This window comes from Malania oleifera, chromosome 12, assembly GCF_029873635.1.
Source record: "Malania oleifera isolate guangnan ecotype guangnan chromosome 12, ASM2987363v1, whole genome shotgun sequence".
NCBI lineage: Eukaryota > Viridiplantae > Streptophyta > Magnoliopsida > Santalales > Ximeniaceae > Malania > Malania oleifera.
In genome coordinates this window covers 13,393,038-13,415,819 of record NC_080428.1, presented here as the reverse complement: position 1 = coordinate 13,415,819, position 22,782 = coordinate 13,393,038, and the positions used below count along the sequence as shown (strand labels likewise).

The following is a 22,782-nucleotide window of genomic DNA, read 5'->3' as shown; positions in this document are numbered from 1 at the left end:
GGAGATTTGGACAGAACCTGTTCCAGCAAGGGATGAAAAACTTCCATCTACAATTCTAATTTTTTATTACTAGGACAAGGAGAATAAGATTGAAACAATTGTGAGGTACTGGTTATGTGATCAAATGCACCAGAATCAATAATCCATGGTTCAAGATTTAAGCAACAACAGTAGGCACTAGAGTTATCACCTGTTTGGGCCAATGAACCAGTAGGAAGACTAGAGGCAAAAGTAGATGTCAGCAGTTGAAGAAGATGATCCACCTGCTCAGCACTTAGGAAATTAGCTTCATTGGCTTTAGGGACTGCATGATTGCTACCAAAGGGTCCATATTTGTTGCTCTTCCAGTTTGCTGGCTTTCTATGGAGTATCTAGCAATTTTGTCGAGTGTGGCGTGGCTTATTGAAATAGTCACACCATACTTGAGGCTTACCTTCCTACCTCCTTTGATTAGAGTAAGGCTGCTGTGCAGAAATATTGGTAGTAGCCAAATCTGTGTTACCAGCAGCATGAGGAGCAGGATTATTGGCAGCAAGCAGAGCAAAATTTTCCAGAGTCTCATGCTCCTTTTTCTTCATCATCACACTCCTTCAACAATCTTCTCGACGTACTTCAGAAAATACTTCCCTGAGTGGGGGTAGAGGCTGTCTCCCTAGGATTCTTCCCCTTACTTCATCAAACTCATCATTAAGTCCAGCCAAGAATTTAAAAATTCTTGCATTCTCCACCATCTTTTTATTGTGATTGTAGTCAGCAGGATTTTTCCATTCATAATCATTGAATAAATCCAGATCTTGCCATAGGCCCTTAAGAACATTGAAATACCTTGTTACATTGCCGTCTCCTTGATAAGTATTGCTGATCTTCTGCTGCAGTTCATAAATCTAAGAGTAATTCTCAAGGTCAGAGTACATCTAGCTCACATTGTCCTAGAGTTCCTTTGCAACATGTAATTATCACTAATCTCTTCATCCATAGCATTCACGAGCCATGCCATCACCATGGAATTTTCAGCATTCCATATAGCATAAGATGGGTCTGTCTTCTCGGGCTCCTTAGCTTCACCAGTCAAGTACCCTATCTTCCCTCTTCCACGAATATACATCCTGACAGATTGTGACCATCGTAGGAAGTTGGCCTCATTCAATCGTGTATTGGTAATTTGGACAGAATAAGGTTCAGAATGGGTAGGTCTGGTTTCAGGTTTGGTTTCAGCCATGGCTACAACAACAGAAGAGATTAGGGTAGAGTTGAACAAAAGAAAACCCTATAGAGATTAGGGTTAGATTGGAGCTGCCCAGGGAAACTAGGGTTTACACAAGGCCAAGAGCCGGACCTTGCTCTGATACCATCTAGAATGAGATAGTTTCTTGTGGGAAAAAAAAAATTCTCATTTATCGTAACATAGGTACATGTATGTATAAATAGATGTACAACAGGAGAATAGAAGGAAAGAACCCAGAAGGAAAGAATAAAAGATGCTAACTTCTAAGGAAACTAAATATTCTAGGATATTCACACATTTACAGCCGAGATTCTCTTAGAAATAATAGGAAAGTTGACTAAACAGATTTGGAACTTTCCAACAATAAGATATAATTTACTAGTCATAATCACTTATTATTAGCTATTTAAAAAAAAAAAAACAATTACTAGCAACAGAATGAACAAATATTGAGTTATTAGGAGTTGGACAAATATTGAAATGCAGAGAGAGAAGAGTATGGTTCAATTAAATATTTATTTAAGGTGTCAAGGTGCATTACTTTTTTTTTATTTTGATAGCAAAAAAATTCATTTAATAGATTAAGAATGTACAATCATCAGAAGAGACATCTCTTTAGTAAAATCTAGGAACCCCTAAGAAAACAAAGAAATGAAAAACAAAAAGTGCAGAGAACAGCACAAGAAAATCAGCACACCCTAAAAAATCAACAGAGAAGGTGCATTACTTATTACGCATAACTATTATTTACTTGGTAAATTGAGAAAAAAATTTGTGTTAAGTGGTATCTCAATTTCTTTCCATGATAGGGTTCCAGATTCTAGTCTACTAGCTGCTGCATCTCCATGAGAATTGTATTTTTTGTGAAAGAGGAGGCGGGTTGACCCACCAAGGCCACCATTGATTCGTTCAGTTTAGGCTGGTTCTAACTGGGTCTGCCTGGTGAACACTAGGTGAAGACCAGTTTATATCAAATCCCATTTTTGGGTGGTGTTTAGGCCTGATCCAATTTGGTGACCGGTTCAAACCTGGTTGGACTGCTAGTCTGCCTTTTAAAACCGCACAAGTGACCAACCCATTGAAGTCACTGGGTTGATTCAACCGACAGGTGGGTCAAACTGGTGGTCAGACTAGTGATGTCATAGCAACCTAATAATATATATTATTTATGTATGCATTTATGTCTGAATCAAAAAGATTAATATTACATTGACCCTTAAAAATATTACAAAGATGTTGATTAAAATCACCTATATTGGCCAATTAAAGCAAAAGAAATCAATAACGACCATCTAAATTAAAACTTATACTACTTGTCTTATTTTTCTTAATTTTATTATTAATAAAAAAATTGTGTTATTGGTGTCAACATAAATATATTTATTGTTATTTATGTATATAATTTACCCCATTAATAAGCTAAAAACAGCAGTTGCTGTAGTACTAAGTGTCACAGGTCGAATATTTCACACATTTGTGAAAGGACCATGCGGCGCTAGCTAAAGCACTCTAGTTTAACTAACTTGCCTAGCGTTTACCATAATTCACCAACAAAACACTTTAATTGTCATTCAAACAAATATAAGTGGAAACATATAAGCAACTTATGAAAGCAATGACACTTAAGCAGTAAACATTGAAGCAACGTAATTCATTATCAACACCTCCGTTAACAATGTGTATCTAGCAAGTAGGTTAAACATGTTTACAATAGCTAGTGAGTTTTACAAGTTGATGAACACTCGTCCTCTCTTAAAGAGCTTTCTATGCTATTCTCATTGTGGCACTAGGAAACATCAATCTAATCAAGGAGTCATACTCCCCTTTTTAGCCTAAGGAAGAACTATCTCTAGAAAGTAACCCTACACTAGTATTTACATTATGGAAATCCATCCCAAACGCACAAGACAAGCAGTCACAGGTACGCGTAATGCTTTGAACAAGCTCGACTTGTGACGCTCCCCACTTGTGCAGTCAACGTCCTCGTAGACTTTGACACTGGGTACATTTCATATTTGTCCACGAACGGTTGTATATCTTCCGCAGAAACCCAATTGATTTCGTCGTCGCTAAAGCCTTTCTGCTTCACCCGCCGCTTCTTCCTTGAGGATGTGAATTCTTTGTTTGCAAGGATGTCTTCAACTTCTCATCTGTCGGGTTGCACTGTCTTCAATTATGCTCTGGTTGCCTGACTTCAGCTTGGATCTTCAGTGTTGGCATTAAACGACTTGAAGCAGCTGACATGAAACACGGGATGCACTTACACCCAAGTTGGAGGGTCAATTCTATAAGAGGCCTTCCCGATTTTGGCTAAGATGGGGATTGGTCCTTTATATTTACGAAGTAGTTTCCTATCTTGTCCCCATAGTGACCTGATTTGTTTTGGATTGAGCTTAACAAGCACCAAGTCACCTACACTGAAGTGCTGCGATCTTCTTCCCTGATCTACCCACTTTTTCATTCAGTAAGAAGCTTTCTCCAGGTAGGCTTGGGCGATCTTTGCAGTCTGTCTCCATTCTTTGGTGAAGATGTACACTCTCGGACTCTTTCCTCTGTACGGCTCATCCACTGTGTGAGGTAATAGCAGTTGCTGGCCTGTAACAAGCTCAAAAGGACTCTTGTTGGTTGTTAAGCTCTTTTGGGCATTGAAACAGAATTGAGCCACGTCAAGTCATTGCACCCAATTCTTCCGGTTGGCGTTGATGAAATGGCCTAAGTACTTTTATAGTAGTCCGCTGAATCTCTCCATCTATTCGTTTGTTTGTGGATGGTAGCTCGAAGAGATGTCAAGTCCGAAGATTCTTAAAAGTTATTTCCAGAAGTTGTTGGTGAATCTTGAGTCTCGGTCATTGACAATATCTTAAATAATAGTTGTGCCATCTCCTCTGCTGAATAGTGCTTCGGTTCGAGTATAAACGTATTGTACTTCGAAAGCCTGTCTATAATCATAAATATAGATCTTGCATCTCCCACTTTGGGCAGCTTGGTGATGAAGCCTAGTGAGACACTTTCCCACGATTTGGATGGTACTGATAGGGGCTTAGTAGTCCTGCAATCTTTTTCTACTCCACCTTGTCTTGTTGGCTGGTGAGACAAGTCTGGGCATAATCAATCACATCATCACGCATATGCGGCCAATAATTCCTCTGTTTCATTAATGCCAAAGTGCGCTACCATCCTAAATGTTCGGCCCACATGGTATCATGACACTCTTTTAACAATGTCTTCCTTAGATTTCCAGCTCGTCGCACAAAGAGTCGGCTACCATGGGTCATTAGCAATCCGTCTTCCATTTAGAACTGACGTGCTTTCCCCTCTTTTGTTATCTTCATAAGGTTCTGCGCAATTGGATCTTTGGCTGAATTCTTCTTGATGCGCTCTCACATTGTCGTGGTAACGATACTCATTGTTAAGTGTGTTACCATCTATAAAGCCGCCATCTTGGCCTTCCTACTTAGTGCATCAACAACTTGGTTTAGCCGCCTTGCCTTGTGCTAAAATGAGAAATCAAATTCTGCCAAGAATTCGTGCCACTGGCCTTGCTTGGGTATCAACTTTGGTTGTGTGAAGAAGTGGCTAACACTTGAGTTATTTGTTTTCACCATAAGCCTTGACCCAAGTAAGTAATGTCACCATGTAGAGACAATGTATCACCGCCATAGTAGTTAAAAGTGCGCCGGAGGCGTGCCTAGGCATGAGGCGTAGAGAAGCGGGGAGGCTAGTGCCTTATTCCATGCGAGGCGAGACGGCTTGCAACACAGTGAGGCGCAGAGGGGCGACAGGCATAGTGAGGTGCACCTTGAAAACTTTGAGTCTATTAAATGAAAGAAATAGCTAGAGCCAAAGCCGTAGCCCTCATTCGACTTGAACAAATAGGAGCCCTAAACCCTCTTCGACCCTTCGAAGCTCCATGACCGTTTGTGAGTTCGTCTTGCACATTCAAACCAGCAGGAGCCTTCGCGAGCCTTCGAACCAGCAGCTTGAGTTCGTCTGTGAGCCTTCAAACCAGCTCGAAGCCTTCGCAAGCTTGTCTTTGAGCGTTCAAACCAGCACCATGAGTTTGTGTTCGACATTTTGAACTAGCACGAGTCGCACGACCCTTTGTGACTTTGTCTTCCACATTTCGAACTAGTAGGAGCCTTCTCGAGTTCGTTTGCGAGCCTTCGAACCAGCCGTGAGTTTGTCACGTCATCTTCAACATTTTGAACCAGCAGCGAGCTCTTCTTCTTCTTCTTCTTCTTCTTCTTCTTCTTTCTGCTGCTTGCGTCTTGCTTCCTATTTGCATTTTTCTTATGTCACGTGAGGGTGATGGTGGATTTCAGACACGTAACCCCCCAAATCAATGGATCACAATGGATTTCAAGCTTTTGCCGTCTTCTTAGGATTGGATTTTGGATACAACTTGCTTTGAAGAATGATCCCAAAAAATAAAAAAAGGATTTTCAAAAGGTTAATGTTTAAATAATTCTTATATGATCAAAATTTTTGTACCACACATTGAATGTAGGAAATAATAATCTTAAACATCCTCATTAAAATAATTTATATTCACTCTTCCTATAGTATTTTTAAGAAAGTTTTGATATATCAAATGTGACAATTTAAACTTAATTTTGATATTAAATTTTATGAGTATTATTTTAAATCATTAGAATCACTTTAATACAAATTCAAGTCGTGATTATTGTATAGTCAAATCTTCAATTATAATTATTGCTGCTAAAATTTATCTAAGAGAATTTGGATCAATTACAATATTGATCGCTCCCACGCAAACTATGTTTTATTGTACTCTTTTCGTTTGATGTTGAACTATGTTGAATTGTTGATGCTTTTGGCCTTTCTCTTGGCAATTTTATTAAATTTCCAATTTTGTTGTTGAATGTTTTGACATTTTAAATTCTAATATTACTAGATATTCATATGTTCATATATTAATTATCCCAAATAGGCATTTTACACAATTTTAATAATTGAAGGAGAGGTGCGCGCCTTCGCCTTGCGCCTCGGCTTCAAATACCCTTTGCGCCTCGGCTCGCCTTGTGCCTCTGACTACTATGATCACCGTTTGCATCTCCTTCTCCTGAGCTGTGTACTTCTGTTTCGCTTCACTAAGCTTATGGCTCTCGTACGCAATAGGATGTCCCTCCTACAACAATACTCCTCCAAGGGCGTAGTCCGATCTGTTTGTACCTCGAAGGGTTTTCATGATATTTGGAAGAGCAAGTACCAGATCTCTCATCATAGCATCTTTCAAGTCATCAAAGGCTCCCTAACACTTCTCTGTTCAATTCCACCCCCGACTCTTCTTCAGTAGTTTTGTCAAAGGAGCAGTTCTCCTCGAGTACCCCCTCTACGAACTTCCTGTAATAGTTGGCAAGACCAAGAAAGGAACACAACTCCTTCATTGTTGTTGGGATCTTCCATTCTTGAATAACTCTCACCTTCTCCATATCCATCCTGATATGACCTTGCTTAATCACATGACCAAGGAATTTGATGCTCTGCTGAGTGAAAGAACACTTCTCTTTCTTCACATACAGACTGTTCTCCTTCAACTTGTCGAACACCTTCTGTAGATGCTCTTTATGTTCCTCTAAGGTGGAACTGTAGACAACAATATCATGCAAGTACACCGTGACAAACTTGTCAAGGTACTCACAAATTAACTAGTTCATCAAGGTACAAAATGTCACGGGCGCATTTGTCAACCCGAATGGCATCACCAAGAATTCATATGCCCCATACCACATTTCACAAGTTGTCTTCGGGTCATCCCCATCAGCAATCCTCACTTGATAATAGCCCGACCTCAAGTCGAGTTTAGTGAAGTACTTGACATGACTCAGCTGATCAAATAGATTGGCAATCAACGGAATAGGATATTTGTTGTGCACTGTCACCTTATTGAACGTGCAGTAGTCTACACACATCTACATGCTCCCATCATGTTTCCTCCGAAACAAAATTGGTGCTTTGAACCGTGCTTTGGAAAGGCGAGTATATCCCACTTCCAACAAATCATCAAGTTGTTTTCTTAACTCTGCTAGCTCTAGAGGCGCCATCCGATATGGATTCTTAGAAGGTGGTTTCACTCCTAGCAACAACTCGTTCTCATGCTCAACACCCCGTCGTGGAGGCAAGTTGTGAGGCAATTTACCCGGCATCACCTCCTTGTACTCATCCAACACAACTTGGATGGTCATAGGCACCAGCTTTTGGCCTACTTCTTCCTCTACAACCATCGTGGCTAGATATGTCTACTCACCCCTTCTCACTCCCTTCTTGAGTTGCATGACTAAAAGGAACTTCTTGTCGTCTCCTTTCTTTATAATGACTTGCACCATGCAAGGGTGATCTCCCTCAGACACAGGGAACCAGCAAAAGGCATCGACACTGCCTTAGTCTCCATTTGGAATTCCATTCCCAAAATGACTTGGAAGTCATCCAATGGCACCGTTGTGTAATTTGCATGACTTGTTCACGGCCCAAGTTTCACAATCACTTGCTTTGCTACTCCTAGAGTAGGTTGGGCTATAGAATTCACTGCTTTCATGCATCTGAATTCTTCTCCAAGGATAAGTTGAGTCTCCTTGCTTCTGCCTGTGGAACAAAATTATGGTTAGCCCCGGTATCCTCCATAGCATGGGTACTCTTTCTATTGATCCTCAAGTATGCAAACATCAATCCTTTCAGCTGTGTAACTTTCGGTGCTTTCGCTTGCTTTTCCAATGCATTCACTAGTCACATTACACCTATCCTTGGGGTATATTTCTTTTTCTCATCATTCTCCAATGCTCCCTCTGCGATGGATGCTTGTAAGGCATTGAGTGATGACTTATGAGGTCACTTAGCAACTTTGTGTGGACCTCGACATAAGTAGCATGAAATTTTACCCTTTCCAGTGGGTGTGTTGAACCCTCAAATCAATGAAGCTTCTTTTGAAGTTGCGCCTTACTGTCGACTCCCCCACTTTCGGGTTTGCCTTTCTTGAAAGTCTCTCCGTTGTTTCCACCTATGCCACTCTCTTTGGACGAAGTGGTATTATCGTTGGCGTTGTCAGTCAAGTGATCCATGGCACTTTGTGCGGTAGACAAGTCTTGAAATCTTTGCCTATGAAGTTTTGTCCTTGCTCACGGTTTCAACCCCTTAAAAAACTAGAACAACTTGTCCTTTTTTGACATGTCCTTGATATCTAACATCAAAGCAGAAAATTGTTTCACGTATTCCCTGATTGACCCAGTATGCTTAAGGTCTCTCAGCTTCTTCCTAGCATTGTACTCAACATTCTTAGGAAAGAATTGGGCCTTGATCTCTCTCTTCAACTTTGCCCAACAATCCACTATGCAACGTCCATTCTCAATTTTATTGTACTTAGTACGTCACCACAGTTTGGCGTCACCAACCAAGTACATAGTCGCAGTATCCACTTTCACATGTTCCGAGTCCGTGCTCAACGCGCGAAAGTACTGCTTCATATCAAACAAGAAGTTCTCCAACTCCTTGGCATCATGGGCACCCGCATACGTATTGGGTTCTAGTGCCTTGGTCTTGGTAAACTCCGGAGTGTTAAGAGTTTCCTATAGCAGGAACCATCACATTCATCTTTGCAGTCAGATCAACTATCTGAGCTTGTAAGGTCTCCACTGTGTGGTGAAAGTCCTCTGACATTTCCACCATTGACTTTGTTGATGCTTTTTTGATCCCTCCAATTCATCAACACATACCATCAGCCGGGCCATCTTTACGGCCACATTGTTGGCTACTGTTTCAGCCTGTGCTTCCAGCACATTAATTTTGTGGGCATTGGTTGGCATGGTCATTTACCAAAGCTTTACCAATCCCCCAACAAAGGCAGCTGAATTCATGTATTAACTAACTGAGCTCTGATACCAAGTGTCACGGGCCGATTATTTCACACCTTTGTGAAAGGACCGTGCGGTGCTAGCAAAAACATTCTTGTTTAACTGGCCAACCTAGCGTTTACCACAATTCACCAACGAAACACTTTCATGGTCATTCAAGCAAATATAGGTGGAAATAATAAGCAATTATGAAAGCAATGACACTTAAACAGTAAACATTGAACTAAGATAATTCATTATCAACACCTCCGTTAACAATGTGTGTTTAGCGAGAGGGGCAAGTAGGCTATTCATGTTTGCAATAGCTAGTGAGTTTTACTAGTTGATGAACACTCACCCTCCCTTAAACATCTTTCTATGTTATTCTCATTCTATCACTAGGAAACGTCAATATGACTGATGAGATACTCCCTTTGTTAGCCTAGGGAAAAAACTATCTCTGAAAAGTAACCCTACACTAGTTTTTACATGATAGAAACCTATCCCAAACGAATGAGATAAGCAGTCACAGGCAAGCATAATGCCTTGAACAAGCTTGGTTTGTGACGCTAAGGCATGTTTTCTCCATGAAATCGTGTGTCCAAACATTCAGCATGCCACACCCATGCTGCTTTTTTTTTTTCCCCTTTCCTTTTAAGGGGCTATGTTGACCCACTTTGACTCTAGTTCAGAAATGTTCATGCTAATTTGGATTGGATTGGCCAGGTCAATGCTGGTTTGCAGCATTTTTGGCAATTTGGTGACTGGTTCCCGCTGGTCTTGGCTGGTCCGGTCTAGGTTTTCGAACCATGGTTTGTATCTCATTTCCTTTGAGAATTGCATAGGGGCTCTACTGGCATGAGGAGTGGGCGAGTATGAGCCCTAGTTTATTATTAAAGCATATCTTTGCACAGGAGTGAACATAATTTACTTGGGTGATGCGTAAGCATTGCTTGTCACTTGTCTTTGCTGCACAGAAGCTCCTACCAAGACCTTAAAATTCCATGAAATTGTCAAAATTTCTATTGAAATTTCAACCATCTTCAAAGTCAAAAGGGTAGTTAATTTCCATCTTACTATATTTCCATCAAAATTTCCACAAATCATTGAGAACTTAAAAGAATCTCAAAATTTTCAAGGAATTTTTTTTTTTTGAAAATTTGACAATTGTACGGAATTTCCTTGAATTTGAAAAAATTGAGATTCTAAACTCAAAATTGAAATTTCCCTTTTAATAGGTATTCTCTCTACTATTAATTAGTATTGAGGAGGTAGTTTTCAACTTGCACATTTTTCCCTCATTGTTCCTAAAATTCCCTTTTTCTACAAGATTAAAAGTAAAATAAAATTATCAACTAAATGGGTAATTAGTAAATTCATATTTTTTTAAAAGCTACCCACAACTCCACCTTATCTCCTTTAAAAAAATTCTAATTTAGGACATTCATTCCTCCAATTTCATTCCTTATCCCACCCAACCTTTTTGTGTTCTCTATGAACTCACCCCCTCCCGCTCCTTTTTTTTCTTTGGATAAGAGAAAAAATAGTGTTAAGAACTGAAACGATGTACAAAGGATGAGACAAGTCCTCTAAGTATAATGGTCTACCACTAGAATAAAGCTACCTTCCAATCCTTTTGAAGATTAGAAAACGATAGACACCTCTCCACCCCCCCCCCCCCCCCCCCCCCCCCCCCCCCCAAAAAAAAAAAAAGGCCCAAAACGTAGTAGGAAGAGGCATGCATTCATTTCGTTGGACTCGTAACACATCAAGCACTTGTTGAGACTGAGAGACATATAGGGCCTTCTTATTTGTAGCATAGCATGTGTATTAGTTCCAGTCGAAGTCATTGTCCAAATGAAGGTTCGAATTCCAAGGAATCTTAGTGTTCCAAATGATGTGGCTCCAAGGAAAAATGTTGGGAGAACGAGTTTTTAAGAGACGTGTGAAAAATGATTTGAGAACATTTTGAAGAATCACTCGCTCATGCTTGGTCATCCTCCCTATTGGTAGGACCAAACTGGTCTAGAAAGCATGTTGGTGAGCTCATCGATCTCTTGTGTTGAGATTCTTGAAAATCGGAAGCCTAACAAAAAAGAGCCCCCTTCGTAAGAGACGAATGAGCTGATAGAAACATTGTGGAGAGATAAGAGCTTAAACAAATGGGGCACCTTTAGCTCCAAGAAACCTGACCCATGCAGGCATCCTCCTTGAAGCAAATCCTATTTCTGTTTCCCACTTTGAAGTAAGTGAGAGAAAAAAAACTGATTCATCATCTTCAACGCAAACTTCTAGGGGCATTAGAAATAATATGCTACCTTCAGTGGGAACCTCCACAACCATACCAATAAGGGAGATATTTTGGAATACCACATTGCCAAGCCCCAATCCTTCTTCAAATTTAGGCCTATTACCAACCTTTCGACTAACTACTTGCCCTCTCTTGCTCTCCTTATAACTCACCCAAAGGAAGTCATGCATCAACCTCTCTAGAACCTAAGCAACTTTTGGGGGCACTCTCAAAAGAGAGAGGAAATGGACAGGGTTGTTGGAAAGTGAGGCGCCAGTAAGTGTGACAATTACCCCCAAGAGACAAGTACGCCCTCTTCTAACCCTCCAATCATCCACTCACCTGCACAATCATAGGGCAAATGGCTATGGAGTTTGGATTGCCCCCAAGTGGGGGGCCAGTATAAGGGAACGGACATTTAATGGAAACATACCCTATTGAGGATTTAAAACTCTCTAAATCCCCAACGGCCAATGACCCCACTCTATTAGAAGTTGATCTTTGAACCTGATATCTTCTCAAAGATTTTAAGAAGACAACTTTACAAAATTTCACAACATTGTAATTGAGAAACAACATGGTATGACATGCCTCCCCTTTCCTCCTCATGTGAAGGCCTTTGATCACCCCAAAGGTGTAAGCCCCTTAGTCACTTTGAACCACTCTTTAGGTTGGCCATTGACAATAATTGACGAATTGGTCAAGCTCAATCACTTTTTATCCATTTCCTCCACACCACCCCAAAACCATTCGTACACATCAACTTGTCTTACAAGTCCCAATTTTACTTATTATTGTAGGCATTCTCATAATCCAATTGAAATAAAAGCCCCCTGCTTCTCCTCCTCCTCACATCCTCAACCACCTTGTTAGCCACAAGCGCAATGTCTATAATTTTTTAGTCTTGAATAAAACGCAAGTTGTGCTGTGGCAACTGGTTCCTCCAAAATCACTTGAAGTCTCTTTGCTAAGACCTTGGAGAGAATTTTGTCTAAACTGGTGACTAGACTTATGGGTTGGAAACCCCCCAAGCTCAAGGATCTCTCTATCTTTAGGATTAGGATAAGAAAGGTTGAATTCTCATTGTTACTCACCACCCCATTATGAAAAAACTAAAAAAGCCTCGAAAAGTCTTTTTGCTTTTCCTCCCAATTCTTTTGAATGAAAGTCATTGTGAAACCATTGGGGCTGGGAGCCTTATCTCCTTGCTTAACTTGAACATCGTTGAAAATCAAGGCAATCCTTAATGGAGGCCATCCTTGTATCTGAAGCCACAAATTGGCCTTCAGACGCCCTAAATGAAGGTTGAGCTACCCAGTCTTTGTTTCTAGAGCCCCATAAATTTTTGAGGAGGAAAAAATCTACTAACTTTCTAGGGTAGAGTTGGGTATGTGCTGTATTGGTGGAAGATTTACTAGCCATTTCTTTGAAGGATAGGGCAGCCTTATGGAGGTATGGTTTATTTGCAGTTTTATGGGGGATATGAATGGAATGTAATGCATGGATCTTCTCTGGGAAAAAATTAATTTGGGGGCTGGTCTGGGATAAGATTCAGTATTTAGCGTCACTGTGGTGCATTGGGCTTGAGTTTTTCAGTGGAAATAGTCTCTAGGAGATTTGAAGAGATCGGAGAAATGTGCTAGTTTGTTGATTTTCTCCTTTATCTGTAGGTTTTAGTTGTTTTTTCCCTGGTTTGTTCTAGATTTTTTTTGGGAGATGTCTCATTCTCCTTTTTGTAAATTCTTCTTTTGTGAATATAATTTTCTTTTGCTATCATAAAAATAAAAAAAAAATCGCTTGCCTCGACTTAGTCTCTTGGAGAAACAAATGGTCAGGGCTGACCTTATTTATTAACTCTTTGACCACTCTCCTCTTACTCCAACCACCTGGCCCTCTAACATTCCAGGAAAGAAGCTTCATTTTACACTACTAAAGTCCCTTGTGGACTTGCCTCCCTTATCTTATATAACTGACAATGCCAGTCTATCCAACACTTTCCTTTCTTAGCTCTGTTCCTACCCCACACACTCCCACCACCCCCCCCCCCCGAGGGGTGGAATCCCGTTTCCTCAACCTAAATCTATCACCATTTGAGTTCACCAGAGTGACATCCATCTTGTCTACGAGATCCTGAGCTGCCTAGTTATCCCTTTCGTCATCTAATTAGTCCACAGTTTTGGGATACTCCTTTTCAGCGACTCCATACGGCATAAAGGTGACTCAAAATGTTTATGAGATGCCAGAAAACAGGGGAATTAACATCAAATGGTGCATTATTTAACTACAAGGTCTCTGGAAAGGTCTCTTCTAGCTAGCTCCATTGTTGCCAAACTTGGGAAGGAATTGGGCTCAAGGGAATTATCATTGCATAGCTGGTTGGCAAGTTGGGTATCAGATATACTTAGGGTGGGATTTTTCTTTGTTATGGGCTTCATCTTGGATTGTGCTTCTCATAATAGATTTTTTCAATCCTTTTCAGATTTTAAAGCCCCTGCAAAATATCTCTTTTGATTTGCTCCCATCTTTGGCTCTGATATTTTACTTTCATGCGTAAATGTTCAACTAGGAGCCCTTCAGTTTCAGACGAGTGAGTGCTGTGAGAGTGAACGTCATCCTTTTCGAAGCTCAAGTCAGATTCTTCTCCATCCCAATCAGCTATCTGCATCCCTCATTTAGTGGATCAACATCCCCAGCTTCCAAGTGCAATTTTATTTCCTGTAGAGCTTTGAAAAGCCTTTGTATGATTTGTTTTAGTGATTCTTCAGTTCCTTCTATGAGTTCCCTCTAAGTCAGCTTTGGCAGCCCCCTCGCCAGCACCTCTTTTTAACCCTTTTGGCCTTCATTCAGAGCTTCTTTCATCTGCCTGCGCCCATCTATCGGAATGTATTGGCTTTCCTAGCTTTGGGCTTGGGGTTAGCTGTTTAGTTAGGCCTCAAACTAGAGCCTGAGGTTGAATTCCAAGTAGAACTTGAATTTTTTCCGAAACAGATTCCTTTCTCTCCTTACAAACCCCTTGTGAAAGTCTGTAGTTTGCTTTCTTTTTTTGGGATTCTTCTTTTACTGTTCAAACATGTTTGAGGTCCTCCACTGCTGGCACAGCAGAGATGCAAGAGAACACTGGCTGATTTTTGGGCTCAAGATCTTTGCCAATGTTTGATATGCCGTAGTCAAGGCATCGCAAATCCTAATAGGTTTTTACTCTGTTACTTCCACCTGTTCCTTTCAAAGCTTCCCTTATCTTCTTTCAACTTGACACCTCCTCACCGCTTGTATACACACCCATTGCATAGTCCCCTTGTGCAATATCTTCTCCATCAAAATGAATTCAAAGGTATTAGCTCTCTGTGCAAGCATATAATGATGTGGTTGGGTGCCCAAACATTTTCACCCTCGGGTTTGAGGTTTTCAAGAAAAGGAACATTTGTAATTCTATTTCCGGCCATCTTCATTCTCTTCTGAAAGGAGATGAAGAATCTACAACGTCTAGTTGCACCAAGCTTTACCTCTCTCTTCAATGGCAAAACTGTTTCTTGTTGATCAAGATTGTTTTTTTTTTTTTTTTTGGCTTATTGTCCATGTTTGTTCAAGGTCCTTTCTGGAGAAGGTTAGGTTTGCAGCCATAACAAGGCAAGCTATGATCGAAGAGGATTAGAGTCACAAGGCAAGCAAGAAAGGAAGAGAGTTATGGTTAGGACTGTGATTGTGGGTTTGTAAGACGACAAAGGACGACAAATAGTTGCAAGAAATGGGTTTTGAAGAAGGTTAGGGTTGAGGGGTGAAGTTCTGGTTGTGGGAGAGGCCAAAGTGCAATGGTAGAAGGATCTAAGGTTGGGATCTATCATGATGGGGTGTCGATTTAGGGGTGAATGCTATAGCAAACATGATTGCGAGGTAGAGGGGAGTGGGGAGCGGGTTTCTAGTGGAGAATTTCGGCTAAGTGGTTCATTGCAAAGCGAAAATATGGAGCATGTTTCCTCCCTCCCTATTTTCTCTTCCCTTCAATGATTGAATGTCAATTGTTAGTGTTGTTTATCATTTTTCAAGGAAAGACTGATTATATGAGTGGTGGATTCCATGAAGTTTGAAGGAATGGAGACAATGAAGGAGTTTGTGGGGCTCACCAGCTGACAAGGGTACTCTCAAAGGGTCTAGAAAGTAGAGAATGCCGTGGTTGAGTGGAAAGAGCAAGCAAGGTGGCATCATAGGAGGGCTGATGATGTTGATGAGTTTCTTGCTGCTTACAAAGTCTGCTATAATGCGTACTTTTCATCAGGAATTGGAGGCCAGAGAAAATAGCATATGCCGCCAATGAATCATAAATTGTCATTTGTATAAATTGACCAAGATGGCAAATAAGTCGATTTTGTTGCTGGTGACTTTGCACTAAATGGCACTCTTAAGAGATTAGTGGCCTGATGTTGTTCGCTAAAAGAAAGTGTTAAAAAAATAACATCTTTCGAGCAAATTTTTTTTTTTGTCTAATTTGAAGAAAAAATTTCTTTAGGCTTTAGTATTTGGTTAGTGGGGAGTTGGTGTGAAGACTTATTAGTGATAACATATTTTTATTTGTGCATATATGTTCATGAACATGGAATGGAAAATGAAATTGAGTATGTGATTCTGATGTCTAAATGATGTGGGAGTAAAATTTTTTTATTTGTTTAATTTGAAGATTTTTTTTTTGCTCAGATTTGATTGGAGGGTTAGTGTTTGGTTAGTGCAAGAGTTGGTGGAAAAATAAATTAGTTATGATGGCGTATTTTTCTTGGGACATATATCTATTCATGAACATGGAACAGAAAATTAAATTTTGTATGCAATTCTTATGCCTAAATGATGTGGGATTGAGCAAGGGCAGGAGTATAAATGTATAATTTTTTCCATATTCATTACCTGTGCTTTTTTAAGTTCACGGAAGTCTGCTGGGCTTATGGTCTTAAATTTTGATTTTGACCAAAATTTTGGGCCCTCATAAATACATAAATTTCAATGTCAATGATTTTGATTTAAATTTTAAAATACAATGAAAATATGGTCTTAAATTTTGATTTCGACCAAAATTTTGAGGCCTCACAAGTACATAAATTTTGATGTCAATGATTTTGATTTAAATTTTAAAAAACAATGAAAATATGCTGTAGAACATGTTTTTTATTTTTTATTTTTTATGAAACTTTAGAAACTACTAATCGACATAATAATCTATTCTTAGAAGTTAGAACTAAAATATTATAAATAAAATACAACAAGAATGGGTATGTGGTGCTGCATAAGGTGCAAGAATTGTATTATAATAATGATATTTAACATATTCGATTAGTATACATATTTTTCGTAAATCTGTTATACATTATTTATTTCAAATACATATAATTTAGACATAAATGGTCAAGTGAAATGCTAATATCGATGTTTAATTGTTTGTATAGTTTCAAAGATTTGAAAGCCATTTGTATCCTTCTTGTATTAATCTTTAGATCCAAAAAAAAAAAGAGATAAATTAAGAGAGAAATTTTTATTTGAGTTTGTCAAATTCAAGTTTCAAGGAAATTTAATTCTATAGTCAAAATTTCAACAAGTTTTGTTGAAATTTTGAACTTTTGATAAATTTTGGGTGAAATTTTTCTGTTTAATGAAAATTTAAGTCTATGATGGCGTCTAGTCTTCATAGTAGGAAGTAGCTCATCTCCCATGCCATCTACTATCCTCTACCCTTTCAAGGTTAGAATTAGAAAATATCCCATATAGAATTCCCAACGCTAATTGTTGGGATGTTAGGGACATTACCAGTTTTTTTTTTGACATGCTTTACTTATTAATTTTAATGTTTGTTGTCAATTATGGACAAAAGCCGTGGGCACGTGTGTCACATGTGCCTGCAGCATGTTTTATTGAAAATAATGATGAGTAGAAGGAGGGTACGAATGCCAACTTTCTAACTTTTGAAATTTATGCAAAATTAAACTTAGATATTAGCTGCAATGTTTGATTTGACCATTTTTAGAAAAAAGATATTTGCATTTGTGTAAAAACTAATAATTAAATGATTTTTGAATTTTATTTACATTAATTGAACATGCTTGATATGATTATTGTATTATAGGCGTTGCACTTTATACACTGAATATTTGTAATTGATGTATTATTTATTTATTTATGATATCTCTGTTGTAAATGTGGCATTATTATGACAGTTTCTAAAGTTCCAAACAAAGTTCCATGCTTAACAGATTTACATCACTTTTGAAACCTTGAGATTTTTGTTGAAATCAAAATTTATAACCTCATTTCCTACACTTATCTTCTTAGTCACAAGCCAGACCAAGTTTGACATTTCCTCATCATGCCAATTCTTTTGGGAAGATTGCCTAGTGGTTTTTTATACTTGAGCGGTAAGATATCACCATCATTCCTCCTAGGCCAACCACATTTTCTAGCTCTCTCACAAACCTTTTGGATCAATTTCCATCTTAAAATTACAGAAGTCATATCATACACTATTCCCAAGAATTCTATGAAGTCCTTATTCTTTGCAATTAAAAGCCGTTACACTGATGCTGCGACTGTAGGAGGTGTTAGGATAGTGCTTACACTGCCAAGTTCAGCTTATGACTCCTTGGATTTCCTTGGATTTGGGTCAAGAGCTCCTCTCCCCAAATCCAAGTCAAGAAACCATCTCCTTGGATCTGGGTGGAGATGATGTCTCCCTGTCTCTTTTTTAAGGGTATCCTTCCGAAATTGTACAGTGATCTCCACTTGCATAATTTTAAATGAAATTGCACGACTCCAAACCTAGGTCAAGAGAGCATCTTTGGGACGAAAAGTGCTCTACTTTGAAAATCACAATGGATGGTATCACGACTTACACGTTTGCTGCGACTAGGTCAAGGTCTAATCTTCTAAGTATTGGGTGGAGATCCTATGTCCCTGGTTTTAGCTCTAGGTCCAATCTCCTTAGCCTACAAATCGGACTTACACAAATAACGAGGTAGAATATAAAGATCATACTTGCACTTCTAGTTACGATGAGTCTTGGAGACTTTACACATCCATGGGGACTCCAATTATAAGGAAAACAAATGAGGAAGTCACTCTCAAGGAAACTTTACTTACAACTTGCAAAACTTTGGTGCAATGCTTAGCTGATAAATTCCAAGCTGCAAATGTGTACATGCACCAAGACAATTGGTTAGAGAGGAATGCTTGGATTATGTGTCAATTTCTATCTTTCGAGTTGCTTCGGATAAATTGTTTTTCTTGCATCCCTATGTGGTGCACATCTTTATGCTTTTAAGTGATTGTGCTCCACTGGCTTCTTGCACGAGTCGAAAGGTTTGCTTGGCTGATGTTATTTCTTTATTTTAATTGTTCTTTTATTTTTTGACCGTTCTTGATGAGGATGAGCTATCTTCCTGGCATCTCAACTGTAATAAAGTTGTGAACTCCCAATATGTTCCTACAAATTCCAAAAATTGAGCTTCTTGGGGTAAAAATCCACTCCTAGGTTGAGGCTTTGCAGGCTTTGTTGGGAAAGTGACAGAAATGTTGTATAATTTCTATTCCTTACTCTGCTCTTATTACCACCCAAGTATTTTATTCAACCCACAATATAAGTTGGAAATCAAGATGATTAATGAACAATTGGAAAGTTTCAGATTTTCATGGAGACACTGACAGTCCTTCTGAGTTTCAGGTTATTATTTGCTGTGTCAATATTCGAAGTTGCAAATGTGATGTGCTAATATAAGCTCTCTAATTTGGATTTATGTGAGATTGGGAGATCACAAACATTGTTATGCTCAGTTATTTTGCTTGTGGCTTAGAAGCAATGGATTGTTAATTTACTCACAGAAAAAACAAAGAAAAAATTGGAGTCTTGGCAGCTCTAGCTGAAGTTTATTAGAATAATCTCACTAAATGAGGGGGAAACTGATCTGCCTACTTGATTCAGCTATTTATTTCAAGGGTGTATGAATGTGGAGGAATATACAGCTTCTGGATCAGTATTTCTATAGAAAAAAATGTGATTATCTCTATGCGTGGGTAGGATTACATTCCAATTTTTTGTTTTTTTCCTCTTGTTTGGCTACTGCCAGATTTTTCAGATTGCTTGACACTGTTGCTTATCAGCTTAACTTTGAACATAAGAAGAAGTGGCAATCAAGTCTTCAACTAGTATATTGATTAAATCTGACAGTTCAGTTTGACTCTATTCTTTTGAAGGCTATTGAGGTGATGTATAGTGCTTCTACAGCTGTATAATCTAAGCGAACATCTTCAGCAGGTAGTTCAAATACCAAAACTGCCCTCCAAGAGCAGATGAAAAATCTCAAAGATGAAAATCTTGTGCTTTAGTTATTGATGGTGTGGACACGTTCAGGCTCATTGTCTGACTTGTTTGCATGTGATTGATGAGGTGAATTTTGATTGCAATGGCAGCTATACAGGGAGACACAGCCAAGGCTTGCATTTTTGATCCTTTACCCTATAGTTGAGTCAGTGATGATAAAATCAGCTAGTAGCCTAAGCTCTCTCGTGATATGACCTCTTGTTACACAACTATTCAATTGCAAGAAAGCCCATGATGGAAGCCAAAATCTCGGCTCAGATCTTGGTCCTGTAGTGATTTTTGTTTTGGTTCTTGTCCTTGGGAGTTATTTAGTTACTACTAAATTATTTTTATTTGATTAATACGTTTATTTGAGTTAGGTTTTATGTGGTTTCAAATAGCTTGTAAACTTTATTGGGTGAATTAGTGCATTATACATGTTGACCCACAACCTAATAGCTTAAACTTTTAGGTAAAGTGGTATTCTAACTTAATATCGGAGCAGGTTACCAGGAGGCCCTGGGTTCTATTCTTGTTGCCCGTGTTTACTGTTTGTTTGTCAAGAATTATATTATTTCCTGTTCTGGGTGTTGTTTATTCTTTATCTCTCCACATGCTGTTGGGCTGCACATGCGGGGGAGTGCTAAGGCCTGGTATACATTGTTGACCCACAACCTAACAGCTTCTAGGTAAAGTGGTAATCTAACAGTTCTGATTTGAGAAATCCTTTCTTGTCTCGTGTTTTCTCTTCCTCTTCCCTCTCCTTCTAGCTCTGCATTATTAACACTTAAAAGATATGTGAACTACAAATGTTGGGGGCTTGGATGTGTATTGGCAAAGAATGAGGCTAGCATGGATTATGTCAAATATATTCCCTTCAACTATACCCAACAAAGGAAAAAGGAAGGAAAATCATAGCTGTCATAACTCCACTATAATCCATGTTATTCTTTCTTAATTCACCCTTCTGTTGCATTAACATATTTCTATAAAAGTGATTTTTTTTTTTTCATGTGTGAAATGTTGTGTGACATGTATTCAAAGCATAAGAATAAGAAAAAACTGAATAATTTTGTAATTCAACCAGCCTCTTATTCTGAGTTTGGTGATTCAATGAATCTGGCATCTGGAGTCTGGACGCACATTTGCGTCAAACACTTGGTATGAAGTTATCTGATGCTTGTTTGTATCCTTTCATCATCTATTATCACATTCATACGCAAGTGTTATTGAAGTAAAAAAATTTGAGGCATATTACTCATTCTAGAACCAATCATTAGCCCAGTTGTGGGGATGTTTCAGTTGTTGATTTTTAGCAATCGTCTGGAAACCTCTAGCCTTTCAGATCGGTTTGTGGAGCATAAATTTGGGAGTACGAACAAAGTTGGGTTGGGGAGATTCATAGACTAATTGCTCACATAGTCCGGCATATTTCTTTCTTTCCGTGTGCGTGCATGTAATATGGTATAAGTACTAAATTTGCTTATGTTGTTTCTAATCTTTTATTTGGTTCTTCATGGTGTTTTTGTGCATTCCCACTTGCATCTTAATTTTATTTCCCCTAGACATTATGTCTCTGGAAAATCTCATATCTCCTTCTTAATGTATCCTTCCTGGTACTGGGTTACTTTATTTATATTTTTCAGCTTTTTTCTGCTGAGATTCTGTTGACTGGGACTGTACTTCAGCTTTGATTTAGAGGTGCTCATTCATAAAACCATCTTGTTGACCAGGTTGCTGTAGCTCTTTCGCATGCTGCAATCCTAGAAGAATCAATGAGGGCAAGAGATCTTCTGATGGAGCAGAATGTTGCCCTTGACCTGGCCAGGAGAGAAGCAGAAACAGCAATTCGTGCTCGCAATGACTTCTTGGCTGTAATGAACAATGAGATGAGAACCCCAATGCATGCTATTATAGCACTCTCTTCATTACTGCAGGAAACGGAGCTGACACCTGAGCAGCGCTTGATGGTTGAAACGATCCTGAAGAGTAGCAATCTCTTGGCAACACTGATAAATGACGTATTAGATCTTTCAAGGCTTGAAGATGGTAGCCTGCAACTTGACATTGGAACCTTTAATCTTCATGCCATTTTCAAGGGGGTAGAATAATGCATTTGCAGCTATTTGTTATTTGCTCTTTGATTGTCGGATGAACATTAGTCAATTTATGTGTCTTTTCAATGCTGATGGATGTTGCTGCTGTGTTAATATGCATGCTTTTCATTACAGGTCCTAAACTTGATCAAGCCTATTGCATCAGTCAAAAGGTTGACCATTTCATTATGTTTGGCTCCGGATTTGCCAGAATATGCTGTTGGAGATGAAAAACGCCTTATGCAAACTATTTTAAACATTGTTGGTAATGCTGTAAAATATTCGAAAGAGGGCAGCTTCTCAATCACCGCTTTTGTTGCAAATTCAGAATCTTTAAGAGATTCTCGGGCTCCAGACTTTTTCCCTGTGCCAAGTGATAATCACTTCTATTTGCGAGTTCAGGTTTGGTTCTTCCTATCACATTTTAAAATCTTTTTTTTTTTAATTCTATTGGAAAGTTCATTCCTAGAATGTTGGAATTAGTCATGGACATCACTTTGTTTTCTAGTGTAGGTAAAAGATTCTGGATCAGGAATTAACCCCCAAGACATTCCAAAATTATTCACTAAGTTTGCTCAGAGTCCATCATTAGCAACTAGAAACTCTGGGGGCAGTGGACTTGGCCTTGCAATTTGTAAGAGGTAATTCTTTGTTTTGGTCTCACCATGTTAAAAATTATTGTTGGCAATGCAGTGACCACAACACGCCAAAACAGCTAATTGATCAGAATCTTGATAAGGGCATGGCAATCTAGCCATGTTTTTTCATCTCTTTTGTGATTTGCGAGTAACTCTTGTAAAATTTTTTCTTAACAATGTTTCTTTATTTAAAAAGATGAAGGCCATGAACTAATGTCAAAAATTAGGAAAACAATTATGTATTTTATATTTTTTAAAGAGCTATAGCTGCATCTTGAATGTGCCTGTTCAAGGATTGTTCAGAGCGTTTGTATCCGATGAGGATATGGCTCCTTCCAAATAGTGTCATTGCTTTTCAAT

General features: G+C 38.9%; 1 protein-coding gene across 1 annotated transcript in view; it reads left to right on the top strand.

Annotated features, from left to right (window-relative positions):
* The window catches only part of LOC131144605 (ethylene receptor), a 56,338-nt gene that overhangs the window by 16,898 nt on the left and 16,658 nt on the right, over nucleotides 1-22,782 (top strand). The window contains exons 3-5 of the mRNA XM_058093338.1: nucleotides 21,422-21,790; nucleotides 21,920-22,186; nucleotides 22,298-22,425. Of these exons, the coding sequence (XP_057949321.1) occupies nucleotides 21,422-21,790; nucleotides 21,920-22,186; nucleotides 22,298-22,425 (764 nt within the window). The remainder of the gene's footprint in view (nucleotides 1-21,421; nucleotides 21,791-21,919; nucleotides 22,187-22,297; nucleotides 22,426-22,782) is intronic.